The sequence below is a fragment of the Rana temporaria genome, chromosome 11 (assembly GCF_905171775.1).
Source record: "Rana temporaria chromosome 11, aRanTem1.1, whole genome shotgun sequence".
NCBI classification, from domain to species: domain Eukaryota; kingdom Metazoa; phylum Chordata; class Amphibia; order Anura; family Ranidae; genus Rana; species Rana temporaria.
The window spans coordinates 44,852,245-44,873,893 of record NC_053499.1 but is presented as its reverse complement, the minus strand read 5'-3'; the positions used below and the strand labels follow the sequence as shown (position 1 = coordinate 44,873,893).

General features: G+C 42.2%; 1 protein-coding gene across 1 annotated transcript in view; it reads right to left on the bottom strand.

The window, feature by feature from the left end:
- Positions 1-21,649, bottom strand: part of TSPAN32 (tetraspanin 32) — a 54,702-nt gene that overhangs the window by 2,142 nt on the left and 30,911 nt on the right. Inside the window, exons 5-7 of the mRNA XM_040328476.1 lie at positions 11,610-11,711; positions 11,352-11,429; positions 4,827-4,910 (exon numbers count right to left, since the gene is read on the bottom strand). Coding sequence (XP_040184410.1) covers positions 4,827-4,910; positions 11,352-11,429; positions 11,610-11,711 — 264 coding nt within the window. The remainder of the gene's footprint in view (positions 1-4,826; positions 4,911-11,351; positions 11,430-11,609; positions 11,712-21,649) is intronic.

Below are 21,649 nucleotides of genomic sequence, written 5' to 3'. Positions count from 1 at the left end.
GAAATATGTAACGAACATGAATATCACATAGAAAAAATATACAAATGACAAAAAAAAACCTGTAAAAACACTCAGTAAGGTACCCAACATGCACGTCATGGATAAATGACGGTGGTTGCCCAAAGAAACATGTAGATAGGGGTACCCACTGTACATTCCAGGCGTGGACACCTTACATGTTTCAGACCTCAAAGGGTCCCTCTTCAGAGTTATATTTATGTCAGTTGGGTACAACATTCTATAAAGTAAGAGTATACAATTTGTGGTGCATTTTATAGCATTTTTTTGTACCTAGTTTAAATTATATACGTGCATTTATGTGCGTTCAGCTGTGAAAAAAATGCAGCATGCTGTACTTTTTTAAACGCATGTGAAAGCACATACTAGGGTTGATTTACTAAAACTGGAAAGTACAAAATCTGGTGCAGTTGTGCAGGGCATCCCCCCAGATGATGTCTTTTTAGACGAAACGCGTCAGTATTGAATCTAGCTGATGCCATTGCGTTATACATATTGCTATTTGAATACTTCTACCAGCACTTTAATATTTATCTAAATGCGAGAGTTTCTACTTCTTTTAATAAATTCCTTTTTATGCCTTTGGTTTGGAGCATTTGTGGAGCATTTGTTTCATTTATGGTTAAAACGTGTGAATACACGGGGAAGACTTGGTCCCCTTGTTTGAGACTTCCAGATTATCGGGTTACTATCACTCCAAGCCATCCGAGGGACAGAGGGATCATACCCCATTCTAGCCAGAAGCTAGAGGTGTAGAGGTTCCATCTCATTGGTGTTTATACATCACAAGCTTTGGTGACTCATTTTGCATATGCCTTACTGAGTCCATAAGTTCCGGTAAGCCTTTTCAAAATTGGTGGTGACTGTCTTCTATATTCACGAGATTCCTAAGATTTACTGACGCCATAAGGACTAAACCCCCTTGTCTGGATCCACTTATTTTTCACTCTGTGGACTGTTTTTTTCTCTCATTATTGATTATTATCATTTCGATATGAACACATTCACTTTTGTCACATTTTTTATATGGTTATTGTTCATTCATATCACTTAATAGAAAAAAGGGTATTTTTTTATATATTTCTTTTATTGTCACTTATATTGTCTTGTAGCCATGCTGAGACTTTTTCACTTTAGCACTGCACATATTTGTATAACTATCCGTTCGAATTTGTCTTTTGCTGTGCTGGCTGCTGTATATATTTTGGCGCGTCAGCGTGGTATTTTATTTTTATTTTGTAATTCAGATGTGGATGGTAGCCAATCGGCTTTTAACTTCAGCTTGTTCAATTAAGCTTTGACAATAAAACCTGGAAGCTGATTGGTTTCTTTGCAGAGCTGCATCAGATTTTGCACTCTCCAGTTTTAATAAAATCCCCCCTCACTGAGTTTAACAATGTGCTTGACTGCATATGGTGTAACCAAGCCCCAAAAGAGAATCTCTGACTTTCCCTGTAAAGGCTGTACAATGTAACAGATGTTTAATTCCACAAACATTGAGCATTATAGACACTGCCTTTATGGCATTGTTTATAATGCTCAATGTTTATGGATTATTATTTCTTTGTATTTTTTAGTTTATCCTGTTACATTGCTCCTGATGAAGCTCTCTTCCTGAGCGAAACATGTCGGGCATCCCCTTAACAGGTTCTGTTGCGGCTTTTCCTTGAAGCCGCCAATAATCCCAGGGATCATCAATGTTCTGTATCTCTTTTTATGAAATGTCATATATTTTTCAATAAATTTTTTGCTTGTTTACTATATCTGTTTGGATCTACCATTTATCATGACACCTTAAAAATCCCAAGGTTTGTTACCCTTTCCCATTTTTTCTGTTATCTATTTACCGGGATGTGGTGTCTCGATTTGATCTCCTATGCCTCACCTATTTATTAGTGCCCCATCTTTGGTATTAGGGGGGAATAGTGCGTAATTTTTGGTGACATTGATAGGAATTACGCTCAGTTGTTGGTGGTGGGAGGAATAGTGTCTCATATCAGTGGTAGGGATAGTGCCCCAAGCTCTGATTAAAGACAAGAAAATGGCTGCATCCGGCCCCTGGGCCTCAGTGTGGAGACCACGGATCTAGAGCATTCCTGCTAGGAAACTTATCTCATGGGGAACCTTAGGGCAAAGGTCCTTAAAGCGGATGTGCCATGGGGAAAAAATATTAAAAGCCAGCAGCTACAAATACTGCAGCTGCTGACTTTTAATATTAGGACACTTACATGTCCTGGAGTCCAGCGCTGATCGCAGCAGAGCACGAGCGATCGCTCGTCTCTCTGCTGCTCCCCCCGCCATCCACGCTGAGGGAACCAGGAAGTGAAGCGCTGCGGCTTCACTGCCCGGTTCCCTACGGCGCATGCGCGAGTCGCGCTGCGCCCGCCGATTGGCTCACACGCTGTGTGCTGGGAGCCGAGTGTTCCCAGCACACAACGGGCGACAGACGGGAAGTCAGAAAAATCCGTCTTTTGCCCGTAGCGTGTGGCCGGAAGTGGGTGCAAATACCTGTCTTTAGACAGGTATCTGCACCCCCCTCCCCCCTGAAAGGTGTCAAATGTGACACCAGAGGGGGGAGGGTTCCGATCAGCGTGACTCCACTTTAAGGTGGAGAACCGCTTTAAGGAGCTCAAAGAATGATCTGTGACAACAGCAATCCTTAACCAATAAGATTCTCCTTTTAAGCAAGCCATACACGGATTCAAATTCATCTAGTTTAACAGGGACCAGATGAATTTCGATCCTTGTATAGTCAGGGAGGTTGTACAGAAGTCTATCTACCAACTGATATCTGTGCAACCTCCCTCTAGTTCTTTCCCAGTTCGATCAGCACTGCAGGCTAAAGCCTGCAACACTGATCAGTGTATTCTCATGGTGGAATGTGTTCGATGTTAAAATTCAATAGCTCAGTGGGGAGGTCTTCCCCATCCATATCACTTGTGTGGATGAGGAAATTTAGATTTTTTTTTCATTCAACCCTCGGGTTGAATGAAAAAAACATACTCATTTATAAACTGCTTTATTCTTTTTTTTTTATGTTGGAAAGAGAAACTGAGAATGTGATTGGTTGCTGAGGTCAGCAGAGACAACCTTGGGACCTGACTTTTCTCAACTGCATTTATGTAATACAACTTGGTTATCTCTTTACCCCCAGCTTGTGATTGAACAATTAAAGAAGAATTCCAGGTATGGATATTTTATACATAGTTACATTAGACTAACCTGGATGCATACAGTATACTATTACTGGCAAGTCCCCCTCGAAGCTGGAAATCACTGAAATAGACACTGCTAATTCAGAATGGTGCTGGTACAGAGCAATTGACCTCCTGTGTTCAGAATGCAGTAGGGCAACTGTTCAGCACAGAACCCAGAAGCAAATGGAAATCACTGGAGTAGTGTTGTCTACTTCTGTGATTTTCAGCTTCCAGGGGATTTTGCCAGGTATGGGCCAAATTGGGCCAATGTAACTTTGTATAAAGTATCAATAACTGGAACTCTTCTTTAACTAGTTGCAGACTTTGGGCATGCTACATACGCCCACAGAGCATGTGTAGCACATTCATTCTCTCTACTCTACTTCTTGGGACCCCCGTATACCAACTTTTGTAATGCAGACATTACAGCATACTCAGAGAAGAAGTCGGCAGCTCTAGCTGTCACAAAAGCAGTCTGAATCAGTGTATATAAACAAAACTGTTCAAAATCAAAAGATACAATATAGCATATTGTTACATTTGTGTCTTTCTATTCAATCATCTACAGATCAAAGGAATGATCTGCAGATGATCCAAGTTAAAGCAACCTGACAATTCAAAAAATGATTTTGCTTTTTTCCATAAAATGTTTTCTCTATTTAACCTCTTATTAACCCTTAGTTTCCTGAACCAGCCCTTATTAACTCCTTATGCCCTGTACACACGATCGGAATTTCCGATGGGATAAAATCCGATGGAAAATTCCGTTCAAGCTGTCTTGCATACACACTGTCAGACCAAAATGCGGTGACGTAAAACACTAAGACGAGCCGAGAAAAATGAAGTTCAATGCTTCCGAGCATGTGTCGACTTGATTCTGAGCATGCATGTTTTTTTATCCGTCGGAGTTCCACACAGACGATCGGAATTTCCATCGAAAAAATAAATAAAACATGTTCTATTTCTAAACTGATGAAAAAATTCCGTCTGACTTTTTTCATCTGAAATTCTAATCGTGTGTACAAGGCATTAGTCTCCTCTCTTCAAATTTCATTTTCCTGATGATTTATTTAGTTTGTTTCTATTTTATTTGTTAATATTTCTACACATTTAACTTATACATTACACATTTCCCATTTAAAGAACACTTTATTTTATTTGTAAATAACTTTGCAGTGTTTTGCACCAAAATTTCCGTGTCATTTTAAACAGGATAAATTATAGAATAACATGTGCATATTTTATGTGCAGTAACACTATATATTTTTAAACTTACACTGCTAAAAAAAAGTGTTTTTTTTGTGTTCTATTGTCTAAGGATTGTGAAGAAAAAAATCATTGTTGCAAGACAATATCATGAAAAGAAGGCCTTGTTGGACCTTAAAAAAAACAAAACAATGGCCCGGATTCAGATAGGAGATACGACGGCGTATCTCCTGATACGCCGTCGTATCTCTGAGTGCGGGCCGTCGTATCTATGCGCAGTTACGCATAGATTTCCCTAAGATCCGACTGGTGTAAGTGTCTTACATCGTCGTATCTTAGGCTGCATATTTACGCAACATTTTGGTGTGTCTCAATTGTAGGTACAAAGCATGGTGCATTACCTACCGTGAATCCTAGAGACAGGAGCAACAACATTCTAACCCAGTGTAAATGTATGTGCAAAGCTTTAGATATTATCGATACACAGTCCTGTAAGAGAGAGAAAGAGGAGTTTAATAGAAATGTATGCCACTTAGTTGTAAATATAACATACATTTATAAACCAACCAAACTACACTGATTTTGTTTAGAAGCACATGATTAGAGCCTGAGGCCAAATCCGACCGATTTGCCGACGGCGTCAAACAATCCACCCGCCAACCCCCCGCAAAAAATATAGCACCAGCCGCCAGGGCCATCTTAATAGCATCATGGGCCCCTGGGCAAAGTAATGCTCTGGGGCCCCTACAATGGAGACAGTGCAGGTAAACCGAAATCAAGTAGGTAGGAGGTAGGGGATATGTAGGGTGAAGAGGAACCAGAGTGCTGGGGGGACATCTGGGATGTAGAGGGGCAGCCCGGGCTCAAGGACAAGCTGCTTTGGGGAAAGGGCAGGGCCCCCCCATGCAGCTGGGGCCCCTGGGCAGTGCCCAGGTATGCCCTCTCATTAAGACAGCCCTGCCAGCCGCCACTGCCTATTGGGAAAGCCTCCCTAACACTAGGACAAAATATTAGGGGACCAGGTGTCACTGGAACAAAAATACTCTTATTCTACTGCAAAAACACTAATAAAATGCTAATGCTCCTTAAATGTTTCTAATAGCAACTAAAATGCTGCTAGTTACATAATTAGTCATATTGAAAAAAGACACGAGTCCATCTAGTTCAACCTATAAAAAAGGGGGAAAAAATATCATACAATCCCATATACACAATCCTATATTCCGAGGAAGGCAAAAAAAACCAGCAAAGCATCATCCAGTTTGCTTAAGCAGGGGGAAAAATTCCTTCCTGATCCCTCAAGAAGCAATCGGATATTCCCTGAATCCACTTTACCTATAAATGCTAGTACCCAGTTCTATTATGTACATTTAGGAAATAATCTAGTATTTTTTTAAAGCATCCCCACCAGGGATGCCCACTAGAGACCACCAGGGATGCCCACTAGAGACCACCAGGGATGCCCACTAGAGCCCACAAGGGATGCCCACTAGAGTCCACCGGGGATGTCAATCAGTGCCAAACAGTGCCCATTAAAATGTCAATCTGCACCCATCAGTAATTGCCTGTAAGTGCCTCCTAATCAGAGCTGCCTATAATGCCATCTAACAGTGCCCATCAGTGCCGCCTATCAGTGCCCACCGGTGCCACCTATCAGTGCCCACCAGTGCCGCCTATCAGTGCCCATCAGGTCCTCCTATGAGTGCCCATCAGTGCCACCTATGAGTGCCCATCTCTGGCACCTGTCAGTGCTGCATACCAGTGCTGCTTATCAATGCCACCTATTAGTGCCCATCAGTGCTGCATATAAGTGCCTCATCATCAGTGCCACCTCATCAGTGCTTGCCAATGCAGCCTCATCAGTGCCCATCAGTGAAGGAGAAAACATACTTATTTACAACGTTTTAAAACAGAAACAAAGAAAAAAAAAATTTCCACAACATTTTTGGTATTTTTTTATTTGTAGCGCAAAAAAAAAAAAAAAAAACAGAGGTAAGCAAATACCACCAAAAGAAAGCTCTATTTGTGGGGATTTTTAAAAAAAATGTTGTTTTGGTACAGTGTTCCATGACCGTGCAATTGTCATTCAAAATGCGACAGTGCTGAAAGATGAAAATTGGTCTGGGCAGGAAGGGAGGAAAGTGCCTGGTATTGAAGTGGTTAATCTCTTCTCAAGAGAAAATAAATTCAGTTCCTCCAATCTTTCTTCATAGCTGAGCTCCTCCATGCTTCTTATCAGTTTTGTTGCCCTTCTCTGCACTTTCTTCAGTTCCCTGATATCCTTTTTGAGAACTGGGGCCCAAAACTCAACTGCATATTCCAGGTGAGGTCTTACTAATGATTTGTACAGGGGCAAAATAATATCTCTCTCTGCAGTCCATACGTCTCTTAATACAACAAAGGACTTTGCTCGCTTTGGAAACCACAGCCTGGCATTGCATGTGATGATTAACCACTTAAGGACCGCCTAACGCCGATATACGTCGGCAGAATGGCGTGCTCCCGCGACCCGGTCCGAAGCTCCGTGACCGCGGCCGTGGGACCCGCGGACCCGATCGCCGCCGGAGTCCCGCGATCGGTCCCCGGAGCTGAAGAACGGGGAAAGGTGTGTGTAAACACACCTTCCCCGTTCTTCACAGTGGTGCTGTCATTGATCGTCTGTTCCCTGATATAGGGAAAGGTGATCAATGACGTCACACGTCCAGCCCCACCCCCCTACAGTTAGTAACACATAAGAGGTCACACTTAACCCCTTCAGCGCCCCCTAGTGGTTAACTCCCCAACTGCAATTGTCATTTTCACAGTAAACAATGCATTTTTATAGCATTTTTTGCTGTGAAAATGACAATGGTCCCAAAAAAATTTCAAAATTGTCCAATGTGTCCGCCATAATGTTGCAGTCACGAAAAAAAAACGATGATCGCCACCATTAGTAGTAAAATTAGTAGTAAAAAAAAAAAAAATTTATAAAAATTCAATAAAACTATCCCCTATTTTGTAAACGCTATAAATTTTGCGCAAACCAATTGATAAACGCTTATTTTACCAAAAATAGGTAGAAGAATACGTATCGGCCTAAACTGAGGAATTTTTTTTTTTTATATATTTTTTGTGGATATTTATTATAGCAAACAGTTAAAAATATTTTTTCAAAATTGGCGCTCTATTTTAGTTTATAGCGCAAAAAATAAAAACCGCAGAGGTGATCAAATACCACCAAAAGAAAGCTCTATTCGTGGGAAAAAAAGGACGCCAATTTTGTTTGGGAGCCACATCGCACGACCGCGCAATTGTCAGTTAAAGCGACGCAGTGCCGAATCGCAAAAAGGGGCCTGGTCCTTTACCTGCATTTTGGTCCGGGTCTTAAGTGGTTAAGCTTATGATCTACCAGAACACCTAGATCATTCTCCACCATTGATTCCCCCAGTTGTACTCCCCCTAGTATGTATGATGCATGCATATTCTTAGCTCCCAGGTGCATAATTTTACATTTATCAACATTAAACCTTAATTGCCACGTAGTTGTCCATTGCATGGAGATCAGCTTGTAAGTTGGAGACATCTTGTAAGGACGTTATTCCACTGCATAGTTTAGTGTCATTTGCAAAGACTGAAATGGTACTTTTAATCCCAGACCCAATATCATTTATAAAGATATTAAAAAGTAAGGGTCCCAACACTGAACCTTGGGGTACACCACTGATAACCTTTCACCATTTTGTTTTTCATGAATCCATGCTGTCTGTTGCTTAAAATATATATTTTTTTTCCAGCAGGAACTCATCTATGTGTTTTTTTATTGAACTCTCCAGTATCTTCCAGACTACAGAAGTTCAACTAACAGGTCTATAGTTACTTGGTACAGACTTTGGTCCCTTTTTAAATATAGGCACCACATTGGCTTTACACTAATCTAGTGGGAATATGCCAGTCATTAAAGCGGAGTTCCGGACACAATTTCACTTTTTAAATATAAATACCCCTGTAATACACAAGCTTAATGTATTCTAGTAAAGTTAGTCTGTAAACTAAGGTCCGTTTTGTTAGGTTGTTACAGCATTTAGACACTTTATAAAATAGAAATTGACTGGGGCCATCTTAAGTGTGGGCATCATGAAGCCAGACTGTATGACTTCCTGGATTTCAGCCTTGCAGATCTCGCACATGCTCAGTGCTGCACAAGCAGTGTAATAGGTTTCAGATCAGGTTTCAGCACCTGTACTGTCCAAGTCACATGATTCTTCGAGACTGGGGAGTGCACAGACTCCTGGAAAGTTACACACACTACATTCCCAGGAGTCTGTGCGGTGTAGGTTAGGAAGCTTAAGCACCTAGGTGCAGGAAGAGGGAAGATTAACTATTCTGCCTAGCAACAACACTTTGAAGGCATCTAAAAAAAATTTTTTTTCTTAAAGGACTAATGACATTTTTTTAAAAACTACTGATGTAATGTTATATTTATGGGTGGAACTCCACTTTAAAGAGTCCCTAAAAATTAGAAACAATGGCTTTGAAATGACAGAGCTCAATTCTTTTAGGATCCGTGGGTGTATACCACCTGGTCCAGGTGCTTTATCCACATTTATTTTGTCTAAATATTTCTGGACCATATCACCATTATCAGCATTTTACATCCAGCGTTTTCTTTTTTCTATTTTTTTTTTGCTTATGAAAAACGCTAGTGTACATGGAGCCTTAAGGCTGGGTTCACAACTAATACGGCTCACAGCAGGGGTCGGGTGTGTCCCTGTTTCAGGGATGAATCAAGCCCAAAGTTTTGCCTGAATTCAGATCTGAAGGGCCAAAGACGCACAGGACCGCTGTGAAATCTGCTCTGTGGCTACCCCGGAGATGTGTGAACCGGCTCCATTGAGAGGCGGTCACAATCTCCTGTCATGCGGGGAAACTCACATCCAATATGCATAAGTGTGAACCCAGCCTGAAGCAAAAAAACCTGACTGGTCCCAAATGATGTCAATTAAAAAAAGCAGTGCTGTTCTTTCTGTGCCAATTGGATAGATTTTGCATCACTTGATACCTCTGTGACATACTGTCATCAGAGAAGAAGTGAGGTCACCTTTCCCAGTGGGGATACAGACAGCAGCGGAAGGCACTAACCCTTCCCCAACAAATAGGTTTGTGATGGAAGTTACTAAAATGAATATTTTGTGTTATGCTATCTCTTTTATTAGAACCACTGAAAGGTTGGTTTTCTTTCATTATATTCTTCTATTTCTTTTATTTCTTGATCTTTATAAGATGTGTATGCATATGTATGTGTGAAATTATACTACAATATTATCCTTAAATAAAGAAACAGATTATAAAAAGTTTCAGTACATCTCAGCTTGAAGAGGACTAATAATAGGAAACGGATGTCACTTCAAACCCCCTCCTCCCCCTTCTTTCAGCTAAGAAGCATATATGGCTCTGAGTGAAGAAAGCCCCTGTAAACTTGGGTGTAAGAGCCCTGTAATGACACGTGGACTGTTTGTGCTAAAGATGGACTTGCAAGAAGAAGCCACCATATATGGACTACCAGCTGGGCCCACAGTTCCTATCAGATCTGACTCCACACTATATACCTAGACGCTGTCTTCGCTCAGCCGACAAAGCTCTACTCATTGGCAATACTGACAGGCTAATTTCTATAGGAGGAAAACGGATTGGCTCCGCGGGGGCGACTCTCTGGAACCAAATCCCGCTTAACATTCGCATCTCCCGAAGCCTATATGCGTTCAGGAAGAAGCTGAAGACCTGGCTATTCTGCCAAGCATTTCAATCCTAGGCCAATTTTTCTTCGCCAATTTTTTTTTTTTTTTTTCTCCCTTCTCTTTTATTTATGCTCCCCTCGCCAGAACATCCGGGCTATTTTGTCACAAAGAGCTTTGGCACCACCGACCGGTGGTATATGCGCGCTTCCCAAATAAATAGTAATAAATAAATAAATATGAACTGACCTATCAGTATGCTTATGTGTGTGATGTCATGTTGTTTATAAAAGACCAATAAAAAGTCCAGCCCCTTCTCTCTGATGCTGGACACCGAAAGAACCAGTTTGTTTCTCAGCTCTCTGTGTGCTTTCATGATTTGGGTCAACGGCAGAATGGGTTAAGCCCTGAGGTTGTGTCAGGGGTCAATCCTTATCAGGTTTTGCGGACATTGGGCTCTAAATAATTAGAGATTAATGTAACAATAAAGAAATTTTCTAAGAAATAATCCTAGTACTGCCATTTCGGTACCCTCTCTTTAAACATTGTTCCATTTCTAATAAAGGATTCTAGTCTTTTGTAAACCCCTTTGATCATTTTTGTAACTTGACCTCTGGGTCATTCTATGTTTAAATGATATACATCTTAGCTAGATTATACTCGAATTAGAAATGTCCCTTTTATCTAGCTGAAAGTTTAAAGAAGTTTTCTTACTATGATGTAAATGACATTGCTATTTCTAAGCCACCATCACGTCAAGAGCTGTACTCAATAAAAGAAAAAAAAAATGTGTAAAAAAGAAAAAAAGAGTAAGGTGCTCACACAACCAAATTAACACTAAATTGATGGATAATCTTCCAATAGTGCAACACCATTCATCACCACCACAGTGGGAAGTGCACACTTACCGTCAGTCCATGGTGAGTGTGCACTTCTCACTGTGGTGGTGTATGATGTTTCACTATTGGAAGATTATCCATCAGAACACAGAAGATTTGTCCCACATGGTGTGGGGACCACTGCGCATGTTTATGGACATTCATTTTTTAGCATTTTTTTTTTACAATTTTGTGTTAATTTGGTTGTGTTACCCCCATTATTTTTCTTATTTACACTTATAGAAGGTGACACTTTTCACTTTAAAGAGACCAGCTTCACAGGATGTATTATTATAAAGGTAGGTGCCTTTAATTATATTATTTAAAAAAATTGAACGTACGTGTTCTTCTCTGTTCTTGCAAAAATTGTGGCTATCGGGTATATTCAGATGTCCCCCAGTCTTTCCGCAGCACTGAAACTGAGAACATAACAGAATTATTTTCCTCTGCTGGCATTAGACGCAATTGGAGGAAGGAAGAGACCTTCTTGCAAAGAAGGAAGTGACCAGAATAATGTTTTTCTTCTCCCATGTGGGTCCCTGGTGCCCCCTCTAACAGTAAAAAGTAGGTATAACTTATAATCCTGTGAAGATACTTACTATATCATGGGTTTGTACAAGCTGCTTCTTTGCGTCTTCAGAAGACCTCCTAAGAACTTGTTCAAAGATATCATCGTACACGTCTAGATATGAGGCCTCAACCTGGAAAAAATTTGACATTAACAAGTTTTATATTATGGCAGCCAACAGTGAGCTCTCACATAGTCAAAATCTGCATAATGAGAGTCAAGTATGTCCAGTGTTGCCAACCTACCAGATTGAAATTTATTGACACAACACCCAAAATTTACTGGCACAACCAAGTTTTTACTGGTAGTTACAAAAGTTACAAAATAAAAAAATGTAAGTGCAAATTCCAGTATGTAGGCTACACATAAGTACAATATGCAATGTGATTTAAGGTAGATATTAAGGCAAAAAACATATTTCTTATTTTATTTTCGATATGGTAAGTAAGTAGCTCAGGGACAGGGCAATACATTAGAATGGGTGATGCACACATAACAATTGACTCTCACAGTAATACTGACAGCAGTGTGTAGCAGCACAGATCACGACACACCCCCTCCAGAGTCACAGTGACAGTTTCTCTCCATGCCAGGTGGTCCCTTCAGTCCCCCCAGTCCAAACAGCACTGTCAGTCCCGCTCCCGGCTTGCCTTAAAGCGGAGGTTCACCCTAAAAAAATTATATGCCATCCCATCCAGCATACTTGCGTCAGCTACAGTATGCTGTTTTTTTTTTTCTCGCTGTACTTATCGTTTAATCGTTCATTTTCTTTTCTTCTTCCCGCGGGAAAAAGGCGTTCCTATGAAGGGGCGTAGATGATTGACATGCGGCAAAAGCACGTCACACTTTCCGAAAATAGCCGGACTAGGACTTGGCTCTTCACGGCGCTATACGGCGCCTGCGCACAGACTAGGAGCTGACTGCGCAGGCGCCATATATAGCCGAGTTCTAGGTTGGCTATTTTCGGAAAGCGTGACGCGCCTTAGCCGCACGTCAATCATCTATGCCCCTTAATAGGAACGCCCATTCCCCGCGGGAAGAAGAAAAGAAAATGAACGATTAAACGGTAAGTAATCGAAAAAAAAAAAAAAAAAAACAGCATACTGTAGCTGACGCAAGTATGCTGGATGGGATGGTATATCATTTTTTTAGGGTGAACCTCCGCTTTAATCCCGTCCTGCCTTAATCCCGTCCTGCAGACCCTCACACGATGCCCTGGCCACTCCCTTGTATCATGACATCACACAACATGCTCAGACACCACCTCCGCCGACACCGCCCAAACACACAAGTCACAACCATATTTTTTACTGGCAGGAGAAAAGTGACCATTTTTTACTGGCTGCCAGTAAAAATACTGACGGTTGGCAACACTCAGTATGTCCTGTGACCTCTTTTCCATTAGAGGATGCGTGACACTCAGTACAAATATATGGGCAGAATGGACATAAACCATAATGAGCATTTTAATCAAGAATGACGCTAATAATTAATAGTTAGATCTGGCTGTATCTGGATATATCATATCTGGATTTCTTCCAGCATCTTCTAACATGGAGAGTGGGCCGGTCACCATATTAGTGCGTTGAGATTGTCTGTCATCTGCTTGTGAATTATACAGATTTACATTAATAGCAATGAATGTCGCAGTATGAAAATTTTCATACTTGTAGAATTTTTTTTCTCTAACAGTACAAGCTGTTGCTGTGGACAGTTCTTTATATAACATAGGATTTAACTTAGTCACCCATATTGTGCAAGAATGGATAAAGCCAGCAAAACACATGACAATAGCGAGCCCTAAGCCCCTTCTACATTAACCTCTTTACAAAAGCCTTACAAATATGTGTAGTAGCATGGTGGGTAGACCTTAATGCCCAAATGTCACATATACACTTTATTGTGAAAAGTATTGGGACACCTGCCTTTACACACACATGAACTATTGGCATCCCAGTCTTAGTCCGTAGGGTTTAATATTGAGTTGGCCCACCTTTAGCAGCTATAACAGCTTCAACTCTTCTGGGAAGGCTGTCCACAAGGTTTAGGAGTGTGTCTATAGGAAAGTTTGATCATTCTTCCAGAAGCGCATTTGTTAGGTCAGACACTGATGTTGGACGAGAAGGCCTGGCTCACAGTCTCTGCTCTAACTTTCCCTAAAGGTGTTCTGTTGTGTTGAGGTCAGTACTTTGTGCAGGCCAGTCAAGTTCCTCCACCCCAAACTTGCTCATCCATTTCTTTATGGACCTTACTTGAAGCTGTTATAGCTGCAAAGGGTGGGCCAACGCAATATTGAACACTACGGACTAAGACTGGGATGCCATTCAAGTTCCTGTGGGTGTAAAGGCAGAGTGTCCCAATACTTCTGACAATATAGTGTATGTATATAAAAAAAAAGCCGCGCCTTTGACTTTCACACTGGAGCGGTGTGCTGGCAGCATCTTTGGAGAGGTGTGTATACCGCTCCTCCACCGCCCTTGCCCATTGAAATGAATGGGCACTGCAGCCATACCGCTGGTACTGCAGTGGCGCTTTGCGGGGGTTTTTAATCCTTTTTTGACCACTAGCGGGGGTTAAAAGCGCCCTACTAGCGGCGGAATACCTCCGCAAACATGACGGCTTTACCGCTGACGCCACCCGCGCCCCAGTGTGAAAGGGTCCTTACAGTTAGCTAGAATGGGCTGCTGATGATGTCATCACTGTGCAGCCACATAGTTACATAATTGGGAGCCCCTCTTACTGGCCCCAGGCATCACATCCCTTAAAGAGGGAGTAAACTCCAGGATTTGTCACATTTTTTTTCTTCATGGCAAAGTAAAGGCATAATGTGCTAGTATGCACCGCATACTAGCACATTATGTGACACTTACCTGCAAATGAAGCCTGCGTCGTCCCCGCTGCAGGCCGCATCCATCTTCGCCCGTCATCCATCCGGGGCCACGGACTCTGGCTGTGTGACTGGCCAGAGCCGCCGGTCATGGCACATGCTCCTGAAGTAACGGCACGGAAAGGCTGTTCCTTCAGAGCGCATGCGCAGATGACATCATCAGCGCAGTATACAGTAAATATCTCCTAAATGGCGCACATTTAGGAAATATTTATAGTACCTATAGGTAAGCCCTATGCTAGGCTTACCTATACAGTAGCTAGAAATCATAAAGGAAAGTATACAACCTCTTTAATGGTCTAGAACCTGTTGTCATAAATGAGATCATGTCACGTCTCTAAAATATTCAAACTGGTACTCTGCAATAGAAGAGGTATTATATTCACCTCTCCAGTGGACATGTCTCCTACAACTCACATTAGAGCGCTGTGGCCTACATCAGTTTATTTGGCAATAGACAGTTAAAGTGGAAGTCCGCCTAAAAAAAATAATATTAAAAGTCAGCAGCTACAAATACTGCAGCTGCTGACTTTTAATAAATGGACACTTACCTGTCCAGGGTGCCCGCAATGTCGGCAGCCAAAGCCGATAAATCGCTCGGCTCTCGGCTGCCCCCGCCGCCATCCTGGTGAGGGAATCAGGAAGTGAATCGTTGCGGCTTAACTTCCTGGTTCCCTACTGCGCATGCGTGAGTCGTACTGCATGTCCTAACTGGTCCCTGCTGTCTTCTGGGACCTGTGTGTTTCCCAGAAGAGCGGGGGGGGGGGGGATTGCAGGAAGTGAAGTGACTCCCGCGGGGATCTATGCCCAGAGGTGGGTGTAAATACCTGTATTATACAGGTATCTGCACCCCCCTCCCCCTGAAAGGTGCCAAATGTGACACCGAAAGGGGAGAGGGTTAAATTTTTGTGTGGACCTCCGCTTTAAGGTGTGTCAGGAACCTGCGTCCCCTGCAGCTTCATTGCCTGATGTATGATGTACCTTTTTCTTGCATTGCCACAGCACAGAAAACAGTGCATGCTTACTTGCATGCTGTCATGGTTGGCGTGAGTAACGAATAATCCATGTAAAAGTAGTGTAATGCTAAACGTTATATCATTAAAAAGCCCCTTTCGCCATAGTTTTTTTTTGCCACAAACCAAAAAAAAAAATAGGTTTGACTATATATAACATTTTAATTACCTAAGTAATTTAGCATGCAAGCACAGGTACATACGTCGTCACTCATATATATATGCTTAGTCTTACTGTCCTTATGGTTGGTGGTCACTGTACATGAGCAGCAGCAAATATATAAGCATTGCTAGGGTTGACCACAGTGGTTAACCACATCATTATACTACACCAGCATCCAAGCTTTTGAAAACCATTTCACTTACCAAGTAATCATTTTGGTCCTAAAAGACCAGAATTGGGTATCTGGGCTTTCCATAATTACTTGTTGTTATTTGCACTGTCAAAGACCACTGTCCACAGGTTATGGCATTGCTTATAAAATCTGTGGTTAAAGTACCACTATAGGAAAAACGTTTTCGTTCATTTTGGATAGAGTAAGGAAGGGTTATAACCTGTTCGATTTTTTTTTGGTTGTTGCCATTTGTATCCCATTGGGAGAGATTGAGCTTCACTTCCTGTCTCATAGCCAAAACAGGAAGTGGAAGGAAATCCTTGCAAATTAACCTGCTGAACCAGCCAAATTTCAATCCATCTATGGCCAGTTTTACCCTCTTATGTACAGTACATAAGACGGTAAAACTGGCCATAGATAGACCAAAACTTGTCTGGTTCAGCAGGAACCAGCCAAAATTTGATCTACCTATGGCCATTCCCATTTGATAGTTGTCGACCTAGTGATCAACTGCTCCCTCATGAGAATGTTGGAATATTTGAGTTCGACCAGCCCCGCTGCCAACAGCCTGTAAAAGTTTATAAAAAAAGCTGAAAGCTGCTATGGCTGGACTGGGCTTAATACTGTTCTGAGTAAAGCCTCGTACACACGATCAGATTATCGGACAAATTTTCATCTGTTTTTTGTTGCATGATAGTCTCATGTCGAAAGTGATGAGGTTACTTTCATACAAAAATTCTCGTATGACATAATTCAACTTCAGAAGTGATGTAATGTCTTGAATTGTTTTGTATGTAATTTTTCATTTCTGAGCTTATGATTTTTTTCGGACGAAAATTGTACTAATTAAATGAAAATCAGACATTGTGCTCACATACGTTAGCATTTTTATAGCCTGCACATACAGTTTGTCGTCCTAAAATTCTTAATTGGCTGTCGAAAGCACCATATTAACGATCCGAAAATCGGCAGATCGTTTGTCGGATGAAATTTTACGTGTGTACGGGCCTTAATATAAGGTGACCAGATATTTAAAATGAAATCCGGGGACATATTTTTTTTTTCTAGTAATGGCAACAATCAGCGACTCCCTGCCCGTCGCCGCCCGCCTCACAGCCTCTTAAGTCTTACTCTTCGGGCCCCGGCTACTACTGGATGGGAGTGGAGGAAGATCACTCCGCCAGGGAAGGCAAGGAGATAGGCAGGTGCCTGGCCAGGATTTCAGCCAAGGCAGAAGAACATGCGAGCGAAGCTGAATGGGCATGCGCCCAAAACTGAAGAAATATTCCCTCCGCTCCGACCAGCACATGATCATCAGAAAGGGACACAGATAATGGGAAAAATACAACTAAAAATATAATTTTTTAATTTTAATTCTGCACTGTCTTTGAAATTGCCCCTGCCCCCTATTAAATCCAATCTGGGGACAAAACCAGGGACAGACTTGGTCCGGGGTGTCCTCAATCAGGGGACTGTCCCCTGAAACTAGAGATGTCTGGTCACCCTACCTTAACACTAACATTTTGGGATGTATGAGCTTAGGGATATATGCCTGGAACACAGATTTATCGTGACTGCGACATTATGGCGGACACATCAGACACTTTTGACACCATTTTGGGACCATTGTCATTTTTACAGCGACCAGTGCTATAGGGGGCGCTGAAGGGGTTAAGTGTGACCTAAGGGAGTGATTCTTACTGTGTGGGGGCGTGGCTTGGCGTGTGACATCACTGATCGTCGTTCCCTATGACATCGAACAGACGATCAGTGACACTCTCACTAGGAAGAACGGGGAAAGGTTTGTTTACACTTACCTTTCCCCGTTCTTCATCTCTGTGACCCGATCGTGAGACCGGGTCGCGAGTGCGCCGGCGGTGGTGCGTGCGACACACAGCTGGGCATCTTAAAGGGGACATACATATACGCGCTTATGCCCATTCTGCCAAGTATATCGGCGTTAGGCAGTCCTTAAGCAGTTAAACAAACATGTTATACTTACCTCCTCTGTTGCAGTGGTTTTGTACAGAGCAGTCTGGATCCTCCTCTTCTCGGGTCCCTCTCTCCTTTGAGTGACCCTCAGTCAGCAGCGTGCTACAGGGGGCTCCCAAGCCGAGTCAGGGCTCTGTGTATCAATTCAGACATGGGGCCTGACCTGCCCCCCCCCCTCTTCCCTGATTGGCTGACTGGCTTTGATTGACAGCCACGGGAGCCAATGGCACTGCTGCTCTGCTTCAGCCAATCAGGAGGAGGGGATCGTGCATATCGCTGGAGAGAAGGGGCTCAGGTAGGTAATTAGAGGGGTGCTGGGGGGGCTGTTACACACAGAAGGTTTTTTTTCTTAATGCATAGAATGCCTTTACAACTCATTTATTCTCACCAATATGAGCTTTACCTCCTGCAACAGTGGGGTCTCCTTACATTGAGCCAGCCTTCATTCCACCTACATGTAGCATTACAGGCCTGTTTCTTATCCTAAAAAGAAACGTCAACTCACCCAGTGTCAGATACCAGCAAGGCCTGCAGCTCTTCAACAGAGCAAACATTTAAGTTGCCACCAGAGAAGTGTGTATTGTTTAACTGATATTGCAAGGTAGTTTAAAGTGATTTAAAACAGGGTCATTTTACCCAACTGCAGTCAGCCATTAGTGGCCCAGACATTGTCCCTATGAAGATTGATTGCTGAATGCTAATTCAGCTAGAAGAGTACCCATAAAGTGGACCTAGCACCAGATTTAATTTTCAATGTTAACTACATGCATGCTAAGTATTGTGTAAAACGAAACAAAAAAGAAAAGGAGGGCGCATCGACCTTGTGCATTACCACTTAAAATTTTTAATTAAAACAGAATAAAAAGCAATGGTCCTACTCACAAGACAATCTTAAATATGCGCTTTTCAGACAACTGGACTGGGCCTCACGACACCTGCCAGTGGAACTTCAGACATCTCAACGGCTGACGCGTTTCTGGGGCGTACCCCCTTCTTCAAAGCCTGGATGGTCCGTGATACCTCTCTCCTACTGCATGTCCTGCTTTTATTTGGGTGCATGTGTGTATGTGTGGGCGTCACCCGACACTACTGGCCAATGGCTGTAAGTCCCACCCCTATCGCGGGGCATTCCCCAACTCTGCTGCCAAACCAGAATGTCTGCCACGATTGAGACAGACAGAGAAACAGAGTAAATGTAGACCTGACCATACATGGTACAGTTTTTCTAGTTCAGCCAGCTGATTCCCCCATCCGCACATTCACAGTGGATGGGGGAATCCTCCCTGCTGCGCTATTTTATTCTGGCCGTGAAACTCCCCCATCATGGGTTGATTTCTCTCTAATTACATTATCTCAGCCAGGCAAAGTCTCCAAACTGGATCTCAACTAGTCTACCACTAATGGTAAAAGGTGAAGCTTCTTTGAAATATTGTACTTTTGCAGGCGCATAGGCAGAACCTGACTGAGCAGACATGCAAGCTTAAGAGATCTGCTCCTGAAGTGATGTTTCTGCCATATTATACCGTGTCCTGGCTCAGCTTCACCCGGTAAATATTGTTACTCAGTCTGCTAATAACCCCCCCACTTAATGTAAGGCTTATTGGGAGCTCTCGCCTGAAAATGAAGCCAAAAAACAACAAAGCAGTGCTGCCCCAGGTTTCAGTCAGAATGGCCCTAGCTTCATCCCCTCCCCCTGGTACCTCACACTCAGTGAAACCCTCTCAGCGCTCTAAGGTGTCTGTGGCAACACAGGGGGAATATGACTCAGATTCAGATATACAAATTTCACAAATTATATATTTTACAGACCCTGGTCATTCTTCTGTTCTGAGGAAATTTGAAAAAAATGCTTTACAAAGCCCTTAAACAAACCTCATATAACATGATAACAAACATTCTGACTAGGGAAATCAGACATTTTGGCCAACTTGCACTGCGAGTTGATAAACTTGAAAATAACACCCAGACTTTTGCAGTTGAATTTGAAAACCTCAAAGAGGAAAACTTAGTCCGTTAATCTCGCTTAGAAGATTACGAAAATAGGGTCGGGCATTCCAATATCCGTAAATGTGGAATACCTGAATCTGTCTTTAATTTGCAGGCCACTATGCTATCCCTATTTCAAGAACTACAGCCTTCTATACCAGTTGAATGGAGATGGACAGGGTTCATAGAGCCCTCACACCTCGCAAAGCTGATGGACCACTGGGCGATATTATTGCCAAATTTGACTATTTCCGTACCAAGGAACAACTTCTAGAGCAAAAGATTTGCTGATTTTCCAGGGACATACCTATCAACTTTTGCTGATCTATCTCAGCTCACCATCTCTAAGTGTTGGGCTTTGAAGCCACTTCAAGTTTTACAGCGACTTCAAAATCAATGGGGCTTTCCATTTTCAATTTGCTTCACTTACCAAGGATCTAAATAATATGTCTGCCGTTCTGCTGAAGAACTCCAATCCTCTTTACAAAACATTCAGCTGCTAGAATGCCCTCTCAACCAAAACCAGGGGCAAACAAAACGTGGCCGTTTTTCTTGCCCTATGCCAATACCTGAGGACTCTATGGTCTGACTTTTTTCTTTTTGTTTTGACTTGCGGTATTCTTATATCTTTAACTTCCAACTAACTAGATGTTTGGTAAATCTTTTTTTTGTCTTACCATTTTAGAAGTCACACGATGCAAACCTTTTTCTGTATAGTTTAACTCCTTACTTTTCGGTTTTGTGGGCTTCTGAACGCAGCTCTTTGGCCTCTGGTGGACCACTTCTAGCCTTTCCTTTTTCATACCTCCTATACTGAATTGTATGCGATCCTACTGTCAGAACTTAACCTTTTTATTACGCAACTCCTTATATTACCAATATGGCCCCCTTAAACATTTTGACCCTAAATGTCCAAGGTCTAAATATACCACAAAATGCACTAAAGAAATCCGTTCATTTGTCACAGCTAAAATCCACATTTTTTGCCTACAGGAGACCTATTTTACTGAACAATCTACTCCTATGTTTTTCAGATCCTCTTATCCACAGGTATATACAGCCTCGGCAGCTGCTAAACAACAAGGTGTTCTTATAGTTATTTACCGTACAACCCCATTTGTACTTTCATTTGAAATTAAAGATCTTGAAGGTCGCTACCTCATTCTTATTGGGCACATTTCTGATGTTGCTGTAACCATTGTATCATATTATGCTCCTAATAAACATCCATTACCATTTCTTTCCCATCTTTTTCATGTAATTGATTCACACAAGTTAGGTACAGTGATATTATGTGGAGACTCCAACCAAGTTCTTTTACCCTTCTTGGATAAATCTCCCCCTTCTCCCTCCTCCTGTTTCACTAACCTTTCATTTCAGCAACTTATCTCTAAGCATCCATACAAATCGTTTTCTAGGATTGATCATATCTTCCTAAGTGTTGGCATGGCCCCAGAGATCCTATCATCAGTTATTACACCCTTTACTTGGTCCGATCATAGTGCAGTTTGTACTACCATCTCGTCCCCCATCCCGAGATCCCAGGATTCTTCTTGGTGCATTAATGATTCCATTCTAACTCACCCGCCCCATTGTCTACATATTAAACATGCTCTCAATGACTATCTCATTAATATCACTTCTGCAGATATTTCCTCTCTCTCTTTGGGAAGCTAATAAACCTGCGATTTGAGGTACGCTTATCTGGCAAGCATAATTTCTCAAACGCAAGCGTAAGCTTTGAAAATTACTTCAATCTGCATCATAAAGCATTCCAAAATTCTCCCTCCCCTTCTACTAATGCTAAGCTTGAAAGTGCCCGCTTAGAATTTGACCTGTTTCTCACTGACTATGCAGA